Genomic DNA, 15431 nt, shown 5'->3' with positions numbered 1-15431 from the left:
TGTTACCATGGTTTAGAGTATAATAGTTATATCAAGTCCAAGGCCAGCTTAGCCTAAAGCTATCCTGTGCTCAAGAGGAAGAGAGACAGCCATTTGCCTTTTTCCATCTCATTACTGCAGCTACATTAGTACAGTACATCGCTCCACTTAACAAGCCCTAAATAACAAACAAACATTTAGCCACTGCAGCCGGCCGACTCTGCAGACTTTTCCACATCTATACTCCGTAAATAACACATGGCATCACTAACAAATGCAGAGCGAGTGACTGCCCAATAATAAAAAAACAGACGACTGTCCCAAAAAAGATTAAAGGCTGAAAAATGTTTGTGTGTGTGTAATCTAATCTCCGCTACAGACAGCTACTCCACATGAGGAATTGAATTGACTGGCATGATCAATTAATTGGATCTTCCTGACTATCACTGGCCAGCTGAGTAGGTCATCCAATAAGGTTTGAGGACTGGTCTAATGGGAGCTGGGCTTGAGGTTAAACCCACCAGTCCCCCGGAGATCTGAGGCTATTGACTCACCACACAGTCTAAACGAATTCATGGATTCTTACACAACTAGGAACAATGGGAAAATTTGAAAATAAATATATTAGAAAACACTGAAGTAGACAACTCCCTATCTGGTAAAGAGGTATGGTTATATAACTCTGTTATGTCACTGCTATGACAGTTATGGGAAGGTGTTTAGCTCATTACTGAATATTTTAAGAGTTCAGCTCTACTGAGAAGAAGAATCTAAACTGTGTATCTTTGAGTTACTCTGTTAAAGGGAAACTGGTTCACAGGATGACGACTATAAAAAGGCAGGAAAGAGACTGGGACTGGAACACTGTGCACTATTCAAACGTGAATATATATATATATATATATATATATATAACATTTTGGAAATGGGACATTTACACAGATGTGAGCTCAAGTGGGCATACCCATCTAACACAGTACCAACAAGCGAAGTCCTGATTGGATAATTTCCACACGACTGTACAAAGTCACAATGACGTCACAAATTTACTATTAAAAACTACTTTGTGAACGTTAAAAATCAAGCCAGTGGTATTGCCAGGTTATTCTCTTTACTATGAACAGCAGCCAAATTTCACTGGCCAGAGATGATGCATGCCAAGTTTGGAGATGACTGGATCAATGGTCTACCAGACGTTGGCGAAGATATGGTTTTCAGATATTCAAATTTCCATTTGGAAATCCACTGGGGCAGAAAGTGATGTCATCACGTGTAACTGATGAATGGAAATTCATTCTTGACCTTTGGGAACTGTATACAGTATATAACAGCAAACAGTCAATGGTGGGCTCAACAGTCCACTTATTATATTTTGTAGCTTTCAAAATGATTTAAATAATTAAATAACAATGATAAATAAATAATTAAAAAACAGCATTTCAGAAGTTAATGGTGAAAAAGAAACTTTTTGAGAAATATGTTTCCTCCATCTATGCAGTTTTTATTTATTTAAAGAAGCCCTGGACTAACAACTTCATTGTGTTGTTGGGCTAGAGAAAGAACACGTTCTTCAGCCGAACAGTGTTTCTGATTGCAGTTACAAACATTGTCATGTCTAGCTGTGACTATGCTATTCAACCAGGTTTCAGATAAGCTGTAGTACCTACAGATTGTTAGATATCAGCTAGTCGACTGGCTATTTCCTTTACTTTCTTGTGTTCCCTTTACTTTTTTTTAAAGTCTCCCTCCAGTCAAAAATGTGTTTTGCTAACTTCCCTTGAATGTGTGTGCTTCACGGTGCAGAATGATGTATGTGCAGAGTTTGTTTTCACATTCATTTACAGAAGGTGGAAAGTTTCTCTGTGCTCACCTTAAATCTCAGTTTAACACGAGCAGGTGCACCACTACCCCAAGACTAAAAGCATTCATGTTTTCTTCCAGGTGAAGCGCAGATTAAAATACATTTATAACCAAATGAAAAACATGACAGTAATGTTACATAACTCGCTAACACACAATACATGTACCTTGTGTTTAGAGTGCATGGGGAAAATAAAACTCAGCTGGAAGAAAACATGAATGCTTTCAGTCCGGTTTAGAACATGGGGCAGTGCTGAACTTCAGCCTCTGTTGTGTATTACAACAACAAACACTTATACTCCTCTTATCATTTTTTCATCTGCCAAACTTAGATAACTTAAAATTATCCTTGCAAAAAAAAAATCAATTCATTGCAAGATGAATTTTTTTTTTTTAGAAACTTATACAGATTATCCTGGCAAAACCTTTTTTCACCTGTTCTTAAGTCATAAACACAGGAGAGAAAACTATTTAGATCAGACTTGGAAAATGGATCACCAGAATGTTTTTCCCTCACTTGCCCCTCCGGGCTTCCGTAAGTTAGCAGCTTGTTGGTAAAAAACATTTTGATTGGCTAAAGGACTTCTGATGCTGATTGCAGCATGACAGAAACAAATGGCAAAAAATGCTCCACAATGTGTCCACTTTAACAACAGGACAAGGACTAGTCTCATCCTCTAAACAACAAGTGTGTTCCTCCAAAATAAAAGCACCAAACACCCACCAGAATGTCCAGGCAGGCAGCTTTCAGGAGCGTGATCTGGTCCGCGATGGTCAGCCCTGTGAAGCCAGGCACTCGTTTGGCAAATTCCACGATCTTGATAATGCACTTAGTGGCCAGCTCGCTGAACTTGTCCCACAGGCCCAGGTCCAGCCTCACACGGTGGTCTGCACTCGAGTTCTGCAACACACACACATATGCAGACACACACAAACAGAAAGTAAGGCGTCAGGCTAAGAGGCAGCTACTTTAGTCATTGCACAGACTGCTGCTAATGATCTCCTCAGTGCACCCTCTTCACTCTGCTCTATATGTGTCACACTTACATACAGTAAATAGGCTCCATGAGACCTGAGCTCTCAAAAACACTGGCAGGATTGTTGTTGTGAATACGCTGAGCTGAGCCGGGTGGCCGGGCCCTGCGATAATGAGTGTAACAGTGTCAGTGGGATGCTTTGGCAATGATGGGATGCAGAAACAGAGCTGTGACAGGTAGCACGGAGCGGTTTGAAGCCAGAGGTGCCATTAATACAGCTATACGGTCCAGAACCTACACAAACACTGGCGGGGAGCGGGGATAGATGGAAGCCAGGGAGCAATAAAGACATAGCCACAGATCGCAATGTGCGGATAGAGGGAAAAGTGGAAGTAAAAGTGCTGTAAGACGCCAGAGAGAGGAAAGAAAGAGAGGAAATGACAGATGAAAGGGAGGAAAGTTAAGTATGTGAGAGCAGAGAGGCATTCTGGGAGGGGGGAGGGAAGAGAAGCCGTTGCATGAATCCTGGGAGTTTTTCTCATGGAAGGTGATGTGTAAGCTGAGGTGAGATTGATGCATCAGTTTGTTGATTTATGGCCTTATGATATGTGGCCTTAAAAATCACATGACAGCTGGTGTCATCCACCTCTGATATGTTCTTTCTGATTATTATTTTGGATCTTTGCCAAGAGAAATCATTCTGCAACTTTGAAGCATTAGTTTAAAAGGATAATTACAGTTTATTACAACTTATTTTGTCTCATTTTGGTAGTTTTGGTCATCATTTCTATGAGTTATGATAACATTGTATTTGTCAGGTTAATTGCTGAGATCTGGGAACATGGTGACATCACTACAGCAACATGTCCAACATGTCAAGAAACACAAGCAGATAGATGATCAGGCTGTAAACGACCCAACAGTTTAGCCAAATGATTTCTGCCAAGCCACTTTATTTGGCAGCTAAAAGCAAACTGAAATGTTAGTATTATGTGATGTTCTGCTGCCCGACCTGAACCAGACAGGTCTCGACAACGTACTGGCTTTTGTGTTAGGTTTGGGTTGTTTTGATCTGTAAAGCGTCAGGGCTTGGGTCAGATTCGGGTTCATCTGCTTCCCAAGTTGTTATAACCTGGATGCTGTTTTACCTTGTTAAGGACACAATTTTGAGTGGAACACCTGCCGTACTTTCAATTTTTTTGTCATTACAATAAACAAATAGAACTTAATCCCAAAATATCAGTATCAGCATTCAAAAGAAGCTGGAATCAACTTCCACTGTCTTCCTTCTGTCTTTGCCTATAGCTGGATCATTTTTATCTTCCATAGTAATGTTCTCCTTTATTTTTAAGCTCCATAACTGTTAGCAGTTTATCTGAGAGAAGGCGTAAGAAAGGTATTCAAAGTGGTAAGTCTGCAATGGTTGAGTTACTGTTAGTTAGTGTTTACTGTGGACTGCGACTGCTAATATTTTTTTTTTCAGTTATCAGTTATTCTGTTGGCAATTTTTCCAATTAATCATGTGGAAATATTAAACAATTCTGACCATTTTCAAAGAGCCAAAGGAGACCAGGTGACCAAGTAATGAAGAGGCAAATATTCAAATGTTTCCCACAGAGTGTTAGTCTGGCCACAGTTGGAAAGCCTCAGAAACAGCAGTCAGACCACGATGGGACATCCAGACTCTCCGGTAAAAGCTCAGATGAATGAAATTCTTCCAGTTCTTTACTCACACCGGATAAGCCTGACCTAAATTTCAAAAAAGTGGAATTTTTGAGTGAACACTGAACAGAGCTGCTCTGAGTTTGAAATGACAACGGCCAGGAGGAGAAGAGGAAGAGGAAAAAGAGGGAAATAAAAGGCCATCAGAGCAGAAGATATTATGGTGGACAGATTCAGATAGACAGAGGGGAGAATGAGCAGCAGTTGGGGAATTGTTTGGGTGTAGCGAGGGGAAAGCTGTGGTGTGCTGGCTGATGGTAGGGACGGAGCATCTGATGATCATTTGTTTGTTTTCTGGTGGTTTACATGGAATAGCCCATCTGTTCTACATGAGTGAGTCTCCACATGTATCAAGGACAGAGTACACATACTCACAGGAGGTGACACACACCCTCACAACACAAACACACAGAGGAGGGACAGGTCTTCTGTGTATACACAGTACAGGTGGGCCACCAAAAAAGCCAAGCCAGGAGCAACTTGTGGTTGCTTTGACCTTTTAAACTGTAACATCTGTTGTTTTTTTTAAGCTTCTGATCTCTTCTGAATTTCACTAGGCCCTCAAGATGATCAAAATCACACAAGAAAACAGCATTTCCACGTTTCTTCGATCTAGTTCTACCAGCATGCTAACACGCTCACATTGACAATGCTAACATGCTGGAGTTCAGCAAGTGTAATGTACCATGTTCACCTTCTTAGTTTAGCATGTTAGCATGCTAACATTTGCTTATTAGCACTAAACACAAGTACAGCTGAGGCTGATAGGAATGCCATTAGTATTGCAGGTATTTAGTCATAAACCAAAGTATTGGACAAATAAAAATTTTGACCTGATAATGGCGCTAAATGAAAAGTCAGAGGATCACCAAAGTCATTAGGATACATTGTCTGTTCACCATGAATGGCTCTACAAAATTTTGTGCCAATCCATCTAACAGACACTGAGATGTTTCAGTCTGGACACAAGTTTAGTAGGCCGACCACCAGACCAATATTGCCATAGAGCGAACCCTAACGAATGATGCAGAGAACAGTAATTTGAAAGTGACAGTTTATTCTTGATCATCAAAATACTAGTTTGACAAAATAATCTTAAATCAAGTCTTATCATTTTCCGGCGCTTTCAACCACATCAGCAGATGGAGTTTGCCCAACTGTCATCGAGTTGACTCAGACCATCCTTGAACAGAGACGGTGGTTACAGTCTCTCCCACCCCATATATGACAACCTTTTATCACGTCACGACTGAAAGGCCACAATTAGGTCATTTGATGACAGCTGAACCAATATCATGACAACTAAACAAACTCCTGACTTCAAACTTTTCTTTTATGCTTTCTTGTCTCTCCTGAGCTGCAGAGTCTGGATCGGTGATTGCAAGCAACCTACTGCCCCCATGTTCCTGCTCAACACCATTACTACAATTATTATTAGTAGTCTTCAATCATTATTATCCATATCATTATTATTACTATTATAATTTTATTAATATTAATATTACCACTACCACTATTATTACTTTACATCTCTATGTGGAACTTGCATTGTGCTACTGTATGCTCTCTTTCCTCCTGCTCTCTCTCTCTCTTTCTCTCTCTCTCCCCTCTCCCTCTTTCTTCCTCTCTCTCAACCCAACCGGCAGCGGCAGATGGCCGCCCACCCTGAGTCCGGTTCTGCTCGAGGTTTCTGCCTCTTAAAGGAAGTTTTTCCTTGCCACTGTCGCCAAGTGCTTGCTCATGGTGGGGTTTGTTGGGTCTCTGTAAATAATATTATAAAGAGTACAGTCTAGTCTGCTCTATAGGAAAAGCGCAATGAGATAACTTCTGTTATGAATTGGCGCTATATAAATAAAATTATACTGAATTGAACTGAACTCAATCTGTTGATGAAGACTGCTCTGGAAAAAGCTAGTAAGTGGACCTTGAGTCAAGATTATTTAGTCCAAAATCTGCTAATGATACAGACAATGATAACAGTTTGACATTTCTTATAAATATCCCTTAAATGTTGTTTTTAAAACTATTGACCAGGACATTTTACAGTGCAGAAATAAACTTGGCAGTGCTCTCTGAGACACAGAATCTAAATGACCTCATACATTTCTTTGGTGTTATTTTACTGCAATTTCTTGTCACTTATCATCTAAGTCAGTTTCATAAGCAGATACTGACTCATGTGCACTAGCATAATACTGTATGAGCCATGACCATGTATTAGTCAGGCAGTAGTGCAAACTACAGTGTTTAATTGGAAATATATTTTTTCTCTTGTAGAATATGTTTTTTAAGTGTCTGTTTTCCCTTTTAGAGCCCACTGCTTCCCCTCTTTTTGATTTTTCCATTATGTAACAGAGCTAGAGCTTGAGCAAACAAACAACTATATAAAAAGTATATAAAATATATAAAAACTATATAAAAAGTGCTCCTATGCTCACAAAACAAACCATCAAAAAGGTTTGTGTTACGGCCCAGGCCTGCAAAAAGAAACATTGTGAAATGTTAGGAGTGTACACAGTATGACTCACAGGGCTCAGGAGAGACGGAAAAATGTCTTTGTTCAGCTGTAATTGACTGTTGCATTGCCTTTTATTTTCAGATCATAAATAAAACTGCAAAGAGACAAAGAGTACTTTGTGTCTCCAAGCAAACCCCTTGGACATATAGGCTGTTTATTCAGCATAAACAGCAATGAAATCAGTAGCATAAAGCAAAATATTTCCATTCAAACTAACAAGTCTTAAATTCAGATTTTCACCTGTAACTTTAAGAAGCAAACTAAAAAGACAGACTATAAGATGTCTGTTAAAGCTGGTCACAGGGGTGTAATGTAATCTATCCATTTATGCCAAATATCATATAATTGGTCATTCTGTGTGTTATTCTTGTCAGGGAAGAACAGCATTCAGCACTGGAACCCAGGCTAAGGTAATTCATTTATGTGGTTTTCTACACATATTAGAAGCAGAATCACTACGTGGCAGCTCGAGCTTTTATTTGCCAATGGAGAGAAGTGACATTGATCCTGCTGGTGCCATTGGTCGCCATTTGAATTTTATAACTCTGGATTTTACACCCCACTGGTGGATACAGCAGTGGTCAATTATTTCACCTGCTTCTTTTTCTTCAATAACTTCTACACATGAGCAGTAGCCTCAGCTCAACCCCCAGTATGCTGTCACATGTGTGCTGTCATACCTGTTCCTGAAAGTGTTGAGTTTCATGACAGTAGCTTAACAGCGATTGAAGAAATGGCAAAGTAGACGCGATTGAAATTACTTAGTGAATTTATTATTTGACATGGCTCTGTTTAATTAAAGCATCATTTAATAATGCTGCAGAAAAGTGCATTAGACTGACATTTAACTTAGTTTATGTGACATTATGAGAAGGAGGACATCAAATCACACACAAAAATGACATGTATAACACAATAAAGTCCAAGACTTATTTCCATTGTGGTCCAGGTGACAAGGTGGCATCATCATCAATAAAAAAAAAATAAAAAAATGTATATATACGTATTAATTTATAAAAATTCCATAGAACTTTGAACAAGGATGGTAAGCTTACATTTAGTTTACCATGAGGTATAACCTGGTGCTTACTTGTTAAAGTGCAAAGATAACGTATGCCAATTTATCAAGACAACAGGTAAATACTGTATGGAGAACATTTGGAAAAAAGGGAGAGCTTATTAGAATATGATAAAATATACTTTTAAAATGGGGTAAATTAGAAATGAACTAATTAATAATAATTTCTAATAAAAGCGTGCTCTCTGCAGTTGGGGTAGAGGTTACAATTTGAGACTTTAAAGTCATTTTAAAGTAAGAAGCAGGTGGGAAAATCGACCACTTACATGACATCCTTCAGTCAAAATCCAATATGTACTCAATATGTTTCCAAACGTCAACATCAGTCTAAGCCCAGCCCCAGGAGCTGTTTCAGTGTGAGAGGGCTTGAATACAGCAGCGCCCTCCAGCCCCAACCAGCCCACTGAAGCGACTGGAGACAGCTGGAGCAGCCCTCCGCTTCACAGCACATCAATCCCCTTGTTGTTACTGCGAGGCAGTTAACACCGCGGCTGCTGGACACGCTCACAAGCAAACAATCTATTGTGTGGCCACCCAAGAGAGAGAGGGAGGGAGACAGAGAGCAGCAGACAGAGAGAAAGAGAGAGAGATCATTAAATATGATCTGGGGTTAAGTGAGAGGCACATTAGGGCCATGCTTAAATCACAGACAACGAGCTGCAGTCGACACCACAGCACTACGGACGCACATTCCACTGATTGACGTCCGATTTGATGGGAAGGAGGAGGTGCCAAGACATGTGTGTGTGTGTGTGTGTGTGTGAGAGAGAGAGAGTGTGTGTTTGCACGATGCACATATGTTGGGGGTGTGGATGTGGCTGATATTAAAGCAACTTATCTTGCTCTTCCCTCTGGGTGGAGAAGGAAAGGGAAGAGAAAGGGGGAGATGAGAAGAGATAATTCGCAGTTGGATTTTTTTTTTTTTCAACCCCCCTGCAATCTCAGTCAATTACACAAGTCCCATAATTCAATAGAGCGAAACAAGGAAGTTGCAGGGGAATTCTAATTTCATTTAAGAACATTTATCCAAACAAATTAGACAAGTTGCGACATTAGAAAAGAAGCTGGCAGTGTAGAAATGAGCACTCTGCAGTATATCAGCAGGCTCGTGTGTACAGATGCAGAAAGGGAAAAGGCAGTAAAAGCAGCCAGCACCTGTGACGAATAGCGATGGCGGACAAACTGTAATGTGGCTAATATCTCCAGGCTGGGCCGTGTACTGTACAGCAGCCGCCGCCGCCGCCGCCGGGCCCCTGTGAGCGCTAATGTTTTATTTTGTCTTTGAAACTGCCAGACTCGTTTTTCATCACCATCACTGTCAATGAAGCGTTATTCATTGTCAAGCTAAGCCCTCTCACTCGCGCAGCTATCTCCGCTAACCCAGCAATGAACTCCTAAATCACTGCAGACTAGGATTTGAATATTTCACCACATAATTGGAGCTTTAACCTAATCTAGGGGCGCGGAAGCTCCTCTTCTGTTTCCGACGAGGAGGACTCAAAAGGCGCATCAGGATCCAATCGCTTGTAATAATGAGGAACTTCTCACAGTCTGTGAGCAAGCATAATTACCACTGATCCAGATTAAGGCTTTATCTGAGGCCCGACTGCCACTCCAACAAACAGCAAACACTGGCTTATATCATAACCAGGGAGCAAGATTTTTGTTATTATGTCCTACTATTTTCAGCTGTGGATTTTTCCTCAATGCAGACTGTTTATTTTGTAAAATCAGGAAGTGTCTCGTGGGAGAGGGAATGGGATGAGGGTGGAGTAGAGGGGTTACAGCGATTAGGAGCTTTGTGTTGGGATTGAAAGGGGAAAAATAAAGAGTTATGGAGATGGAAGCTTACTGTACATTGAAACGACGGCAGCAACAGCGTACAGCTGCACACAGCAGAAAGCTAATAGCTACACTGTATGCCAATTTGCTCCATTTGAGCATCTCTTACCCATCTCCGCTCCAGAGTTTATTGTCAGCGACTGAATGATTTTCATCACTGCAACAAGAGAGACATTACTGCACATTGTGGCTGCTCAGCGGATTTGTTTATCTAGTATAAACAGGATTTTACATGATTGACAAGTGTCATGAGATTTCCAAAACTAGCACCACCAAATCATTAAACATACACCTGCCCCCTCCTGCTCTCAAACACTCCCTACAGAAGACTGTTTGTGGAGCGCCTGTGTCAATCACAGCCCATTCCCGCCGACTGTAATCTATATGTAAGTCAGCTTAAAAACAAACACATTAGACGCTGTCAGCTCCCTGCACAATGCTGCCATGCCTACGTGTCAATCAAAGCGCTGCTATCTCTGCTTGCCATCAAGCTATCAGCCGTCCTGCAGCTCCAACCGTTTGCCTGTCAAAGCGTCACAAAACTCAGCCGAACAATGGTTTGCAGCGTCAAGTACTCGCTCTAGAGGTTTTCTCGACATTTATATGACCTCCAACTTTTGCACCGAGTCATGGCAAGTGCAGAACCATCCCTCAGGGCTAAGCGAAGCTCGTTGTCGCTCAGATGAGGGGAACGTACAGTAATTTCGATACAGGGTCGGCCGATTTGAGACTGGACAAGCAAGGGCCTGATGTGTCCAATTGACGAGATTCTTCTTCAAGGTCCTGCGTGGATGAGAATCCCCTCGCTATCTGGCCTTTCATGGGTTGTTAGTTTAGCTCCGGGCCCGGCGTTTGAGGGTTTGACGGAGGTTCAGGGATGGAACAGAACTCTCAGCCTTGACGTCTGCTGGGAGATGACAGGGGTAATAAAGCCCTCGCAAACCCCGACAAGCATTCTCGACACCCAGCTTAGCTCCGTCGCACATCAGCGCACGAATCTGTCACTTCCGCACCCGCTTTGATTTACGGAAGCAGATAATGACGCAAGTTGGATTAGCTACATTTATTCCACTTTTCAGACATGTCAAAAACTAGAGGCGCGAGTTGTTTAAGTTGCCTTAAACAGACTGATGGGCAGCTGTCTGGCTGGCCAGCATTTCCCTGATGAGGTTTTGAAGTTGGCAGCTGCAACATCTTCCAGTCCTGGCAGGCCCTTTTTTAATTTATCCTCTCGCTGTTGCAACATTTCATCTCACCAGAGGCAGCTGGAAGTCATGATGTGTTAGCTGCACAGGGGTATTATGATGCATGCTTTTGTCTTGTCTTTTCATCACACATAATGTCCAATCAATAGCTACTGAGAGAAGAAGAAGTGTTTTGCCTGGACAGTCAGCGGTGTACATCTGAGCTCTTGAGCTGCATTGGACGTGGATTTAGAGTACAGTACAAGAGATTGATTATCATTATGAGCTCTGCACTCGCGGCTAGTTTGCAAAACCTGATCAAAGGAGCACACAGCATCATTGGCAAAACAGAGTCATGGAGTACAAGAAACACTGTAACTCTGTTGTGCTTATGATTCAAAAAGAAGTCCAACCAAAATTGAACACTTTAATTGATCTACTGTATAGATGTATACTTGCAGAAAGGTATTTTTTTCAGGCACCGCAGGCCAGTGGACTCACCGTGGTGTATTTGCCAAGCTGGCAGAGGGAGGGGAAGGTTTCTTGATGGGCCTTACGAATCTTTTCAATGATGGTCTCCAGCTCGGCTGTCAGCTCGTAGCTCTCTGCCAGCTCCGGCTTTGGGCTCTCCTTCTTCTTCTTATTCCGGTCATTTCGAACAGCTGAAGAACAAAGGGTTAGGATTAGCGTCAACAATGACTTGCAAACGGATGACTCGATCATCAAAGCAAACGTGGATGTTGAATGGATTGAAACAAAATAAAAGACAACTTGAGGAACAACGGAACTTTATTGCTAGTAAGCATTTTTCTGGTTACTTTTAAGAGATGCAGCAAGCTGTCATGTTGTAAACTGAGACCTTATATAAAGGACAGAAAGTTTCTCGCTGCAGTCTGCTCTGTCAGCTCGACGAGTCTCTGTCAGCTTAGTGCCACTAGCAAAGTTTCAAAAAGGGAGAAAACAAAAGTCTCTGTGAACACTCAAGTGCTTCATAAATGGCTTGTGTGATTTGTGTGGCCATTCTCAATTAATTCACTTGATAAGTTTCCTCTGAGAGCTATTTTGGTGCTTTTTTATGTGGCTTATCTGGGTAAGTTGAGGTCTAAAGTGTGAACCAATATGACAATGGGTATTGTAGGTATGGTTTTAGATGTCAGAGGGACACAATAAAGTTAAGGGTACAAGTTTGAGGTACTTGAACTTTATTTAAGTTTTTCCATTTAATGCTACTTTATTCTTCTACCCACTACATTTCAGAGGGAACATTTGTATCTACATTTATCTGCCAGCTAAAGTTACCAGTTACTTTGAATATTAAGATTTTCATCCAAAACGTGTTTATATAAGTATATAAAATGTGTTTATACATTGTTATAGATTAAAACACCCAGTATATAAATCAGTTCAAGTTCAATAACATTATTATATTAAGTTTCAATGGTAGGGAACTGAGACTGAGATAATGCTGGATTCACAGTCCTGATCACAAGTAAAAGTAAAAGAAAAATGAAATAAACAAAAAATGCAAGACTGAAGTCTAGTTTTAGTCATGACTCAGGTACACTGTCCTTTACAGCCTTAGCTTTAATTGATGTTCACTTGTCAGTTTTTAATACAATTACACATTGTCACTTGTTAATATAAATACATTGATTAATTGATGATTTTCAGCTCCAAATGTTCAAAGGGAGGGTGAGTAGTTTTCTGAGCCCTGAATGGTGTCTGCAGAGCGTCCTCTCAGTGTACAGCCACAACAAACCAATCACAGGCCTTTATGTGACCTGAGAGGTGAAACCCAGGGCAAAAAAGTCAGCTACACACTTGCTGCTGCTTACAAAGCTTAAAGGTACTCTGTAGAGTTTTTGACTGCTAGTAGTGCTTTGGGGAAATGCTTTTAAAGCTGTAAATGTCTTAAATACAAGTATTTCTCTATAACAATAAATATTCATAACTAAATGTCAAGTAGGTCCGCCGGGTCCGGTGTCGCAAACTGCTTTGTCGTAAAGTAACAGCTTGCTACTTTCAGAAAAAAAAAAAGTGCTGCTGCAGATGCACTACTTCCAATGAAGAGTGGAGCTTCATCTACTACAGTTTAGTAGTGGCTTCTCTAACACTGCACATTTCAGGCAGCAGGAGTTGCAGTACAAAAAGCTCTGATAAAACCCACTGTACGCTACCTGCCCAGCACCAACCAGCAGACAGAGAGTTAGCAGCTAGCTGGGGAACAGTGGAGCCTCAGGAGCTGGTGGAGACCAAAACAGAGCCAAAAGGCTAATGAGAGTGAATAACTGACTTACATTCATCAGGTGGACACAAACATGACTCCAAATGAATGCTAATGTTCCGTGTCTGCTGGACGTGTAAATAGACAACAGTTTGCTAACATGTTTATAAGGTAAATCAACGTTGTGTTTAGCTTGTTTCACTAGTTCAAGTGGCCAAAACAATCAATTAATTCAGATATAAGATATTTCTATTATAATATGAAATTATTCAGTTTGGCTTGTGAACATCATGGCCATAATGAGAGCTAAATGCACTCATGTCTATACCGCACTCATTTACCAGTCTACTGGCCTGAAAATGCTGACTATTTTTAGCTTAATGCAATCTCAATGACCACAGCTGTTTTCCCTGGAATTTTTGACCACTGACAGTGAAATATGCTGAACCAGTTAACATAACACTTACATGTTTTTTCATTTTTGACAGAGCTAGGCTAAACACACCCTGGACCTATCTGTGAACTGGACGAAAAGAGATTAAACTGATGTCAATCTTCTCATCTGACTCTGGGTAAGATGAATATTTCCCAAAATGTTGGCATACATGTAACAGAAAGAGCTATAGCAAACTGCCTACAGCTCCTGATGCTAATGCTAACATCCAACCGCTACCTTTCCCACCATAAAGACTCCACTCCAAGTGTTGGTGGTCAGAGGGGGATGATATGACTGATTATAGTACTTCTCCTCATAATCAGGCATTAACCCCAGAGGGAGTCAGCCTCAAATATCTCATCTGCTTTATCAACAACGCTTTACATCCTTAAACTGGTCTCTCCTGATTGAAATGATGCACATTAACTGCATCAACTCAAATTATTTAAGATACACAAAAAGTCATTCATACAGCTGGGATCTTATCTAAATACGTCAGTACTTTCAAATGCACACAGTCTCAGAGCCAAATCAGTCACAAACAGGGACCGTATCTGTTTCATTTGGACATATAGGACATATTACACCCACATCTCCCATCTCATGTTCTGTCTCCACATCATCGGACCATCTCAGTGCATCAAAATGAAAGAAGAGTCAATATCATTTTCTGTTTCAGAGAATTAGACTGAATGTTTTGGTTGGCCTCGTGCTGATTACTGTCACTGCTGAGAGGCAGCAGTGACGTGCTGACATTAATCACTCCATACATTTTGACCTACATCTGTGTCTATTATAGGGGACTATGTATATGTAGACTTTCCACTACATCAACTGTGATTATACAGTTAGTAAAGCAAACTTTGACAATACATTTAATGGTATTTCCTCCTGGCATACCTGGCAATGATAATCTTCAAAGATGTAACATGAAACCAGTGAATTGATCCTCATCAGTGTGGGGGTTTGACTGACTGAGGATAGAGAGCCTTGGGCCTCGTTTGATCTGCTGCTCCACAGAGAAACGCTGCTATCGCTGAACACAACAGCAGCAGATAAAGCAGACAGCGAAGCAGTGATTCAGACTGGAGCAATAGAGACCTGCCACGCATCTCTCCAGTGTGCACAAATAAAACAAGTATGGTTCCAATATTGGCCTATTATAAAATCAGATATAGGATTCAAAACAAGAAATGAGAAGGAGAAAGAAAAAACAAAAACAAGAAAACACTTAGAATAAATGTTTTAATTGAGGACTAAAGTGGTCAAATGAGATGATAATGAAGCAATATCTGCACAAAATACTGTCCTCATAAAAAGAGCACATGTGGAAATTATGTTTCTAAACTTGATATGATATTTCAAATGTGAAATGTCCTATAAACACATATGTTTACTGTACAAACTCACTCATGAAATGCTGTTTCACATACACATTTCATGTAAACCACATCCCTGTATGTTAAATTTGTCAGATGTCATATTACATTGTGAAATTGTTGTTTTCACATGTAAATTTTTACATTTCACGTGTGAAATATGGGAATAATCACGTGCCTATATCCTGTGACTGAATTAGTCACATGTGAAATGGTGTCTAACAACCACATA

The 15431-nt window shown here is 40.6% G+C and overlaps 1 protein-coding gene across 6 annotated transcripts in view; it reads right to left on the bottom strand.

The window, feature by feature from the left end:
* Positions 1 to 15431, bottom strand: part of LOC122864108 (retinoic acid receptor beta-like) — a 202477-nt gene that overhangs the window by 19046 nt on the left and 168000 nt on the right. For all 6 annotated transcript variants that reach the window (XM_044171207.1, XM_044171206.1, XM_044171209.1 and 3 more), the window contains 2 exons: positions 11662 to 11822; positions 2564 to 2740 (listed from right to left, as the gene is read on the bottom strand). In XM_044171207.1, the coding sequence (XP_044027142.1) occupies positions 2564 to 2740; positions 11662 to 11822 (338 nt within the window). The remainder of the gene's footprint in view (positions 1 to 2563; positions 2741 to 11661; positions 11823 to 15431) is intronic.

Source organism: Siniperca chuatsi, linkage group LG17, assembly GCF_020085105.1.
Source record: "Siniperca chuatsi isolate FFG_IHB_CAS linkage group LG17, ASM2008510v1, whole genome shotgun sequence".
In the NCBI taxonomy this organism is placed as follows: Eukaryota; Metazoa; Chordata; class Actinopteri; order Centrarchiformes; family Sinipercidae; genus Siniperca; species Siniperca chuatsi.
This window is presented reverse-complemented; position numbering and strand designations above follow the sequence as displayed.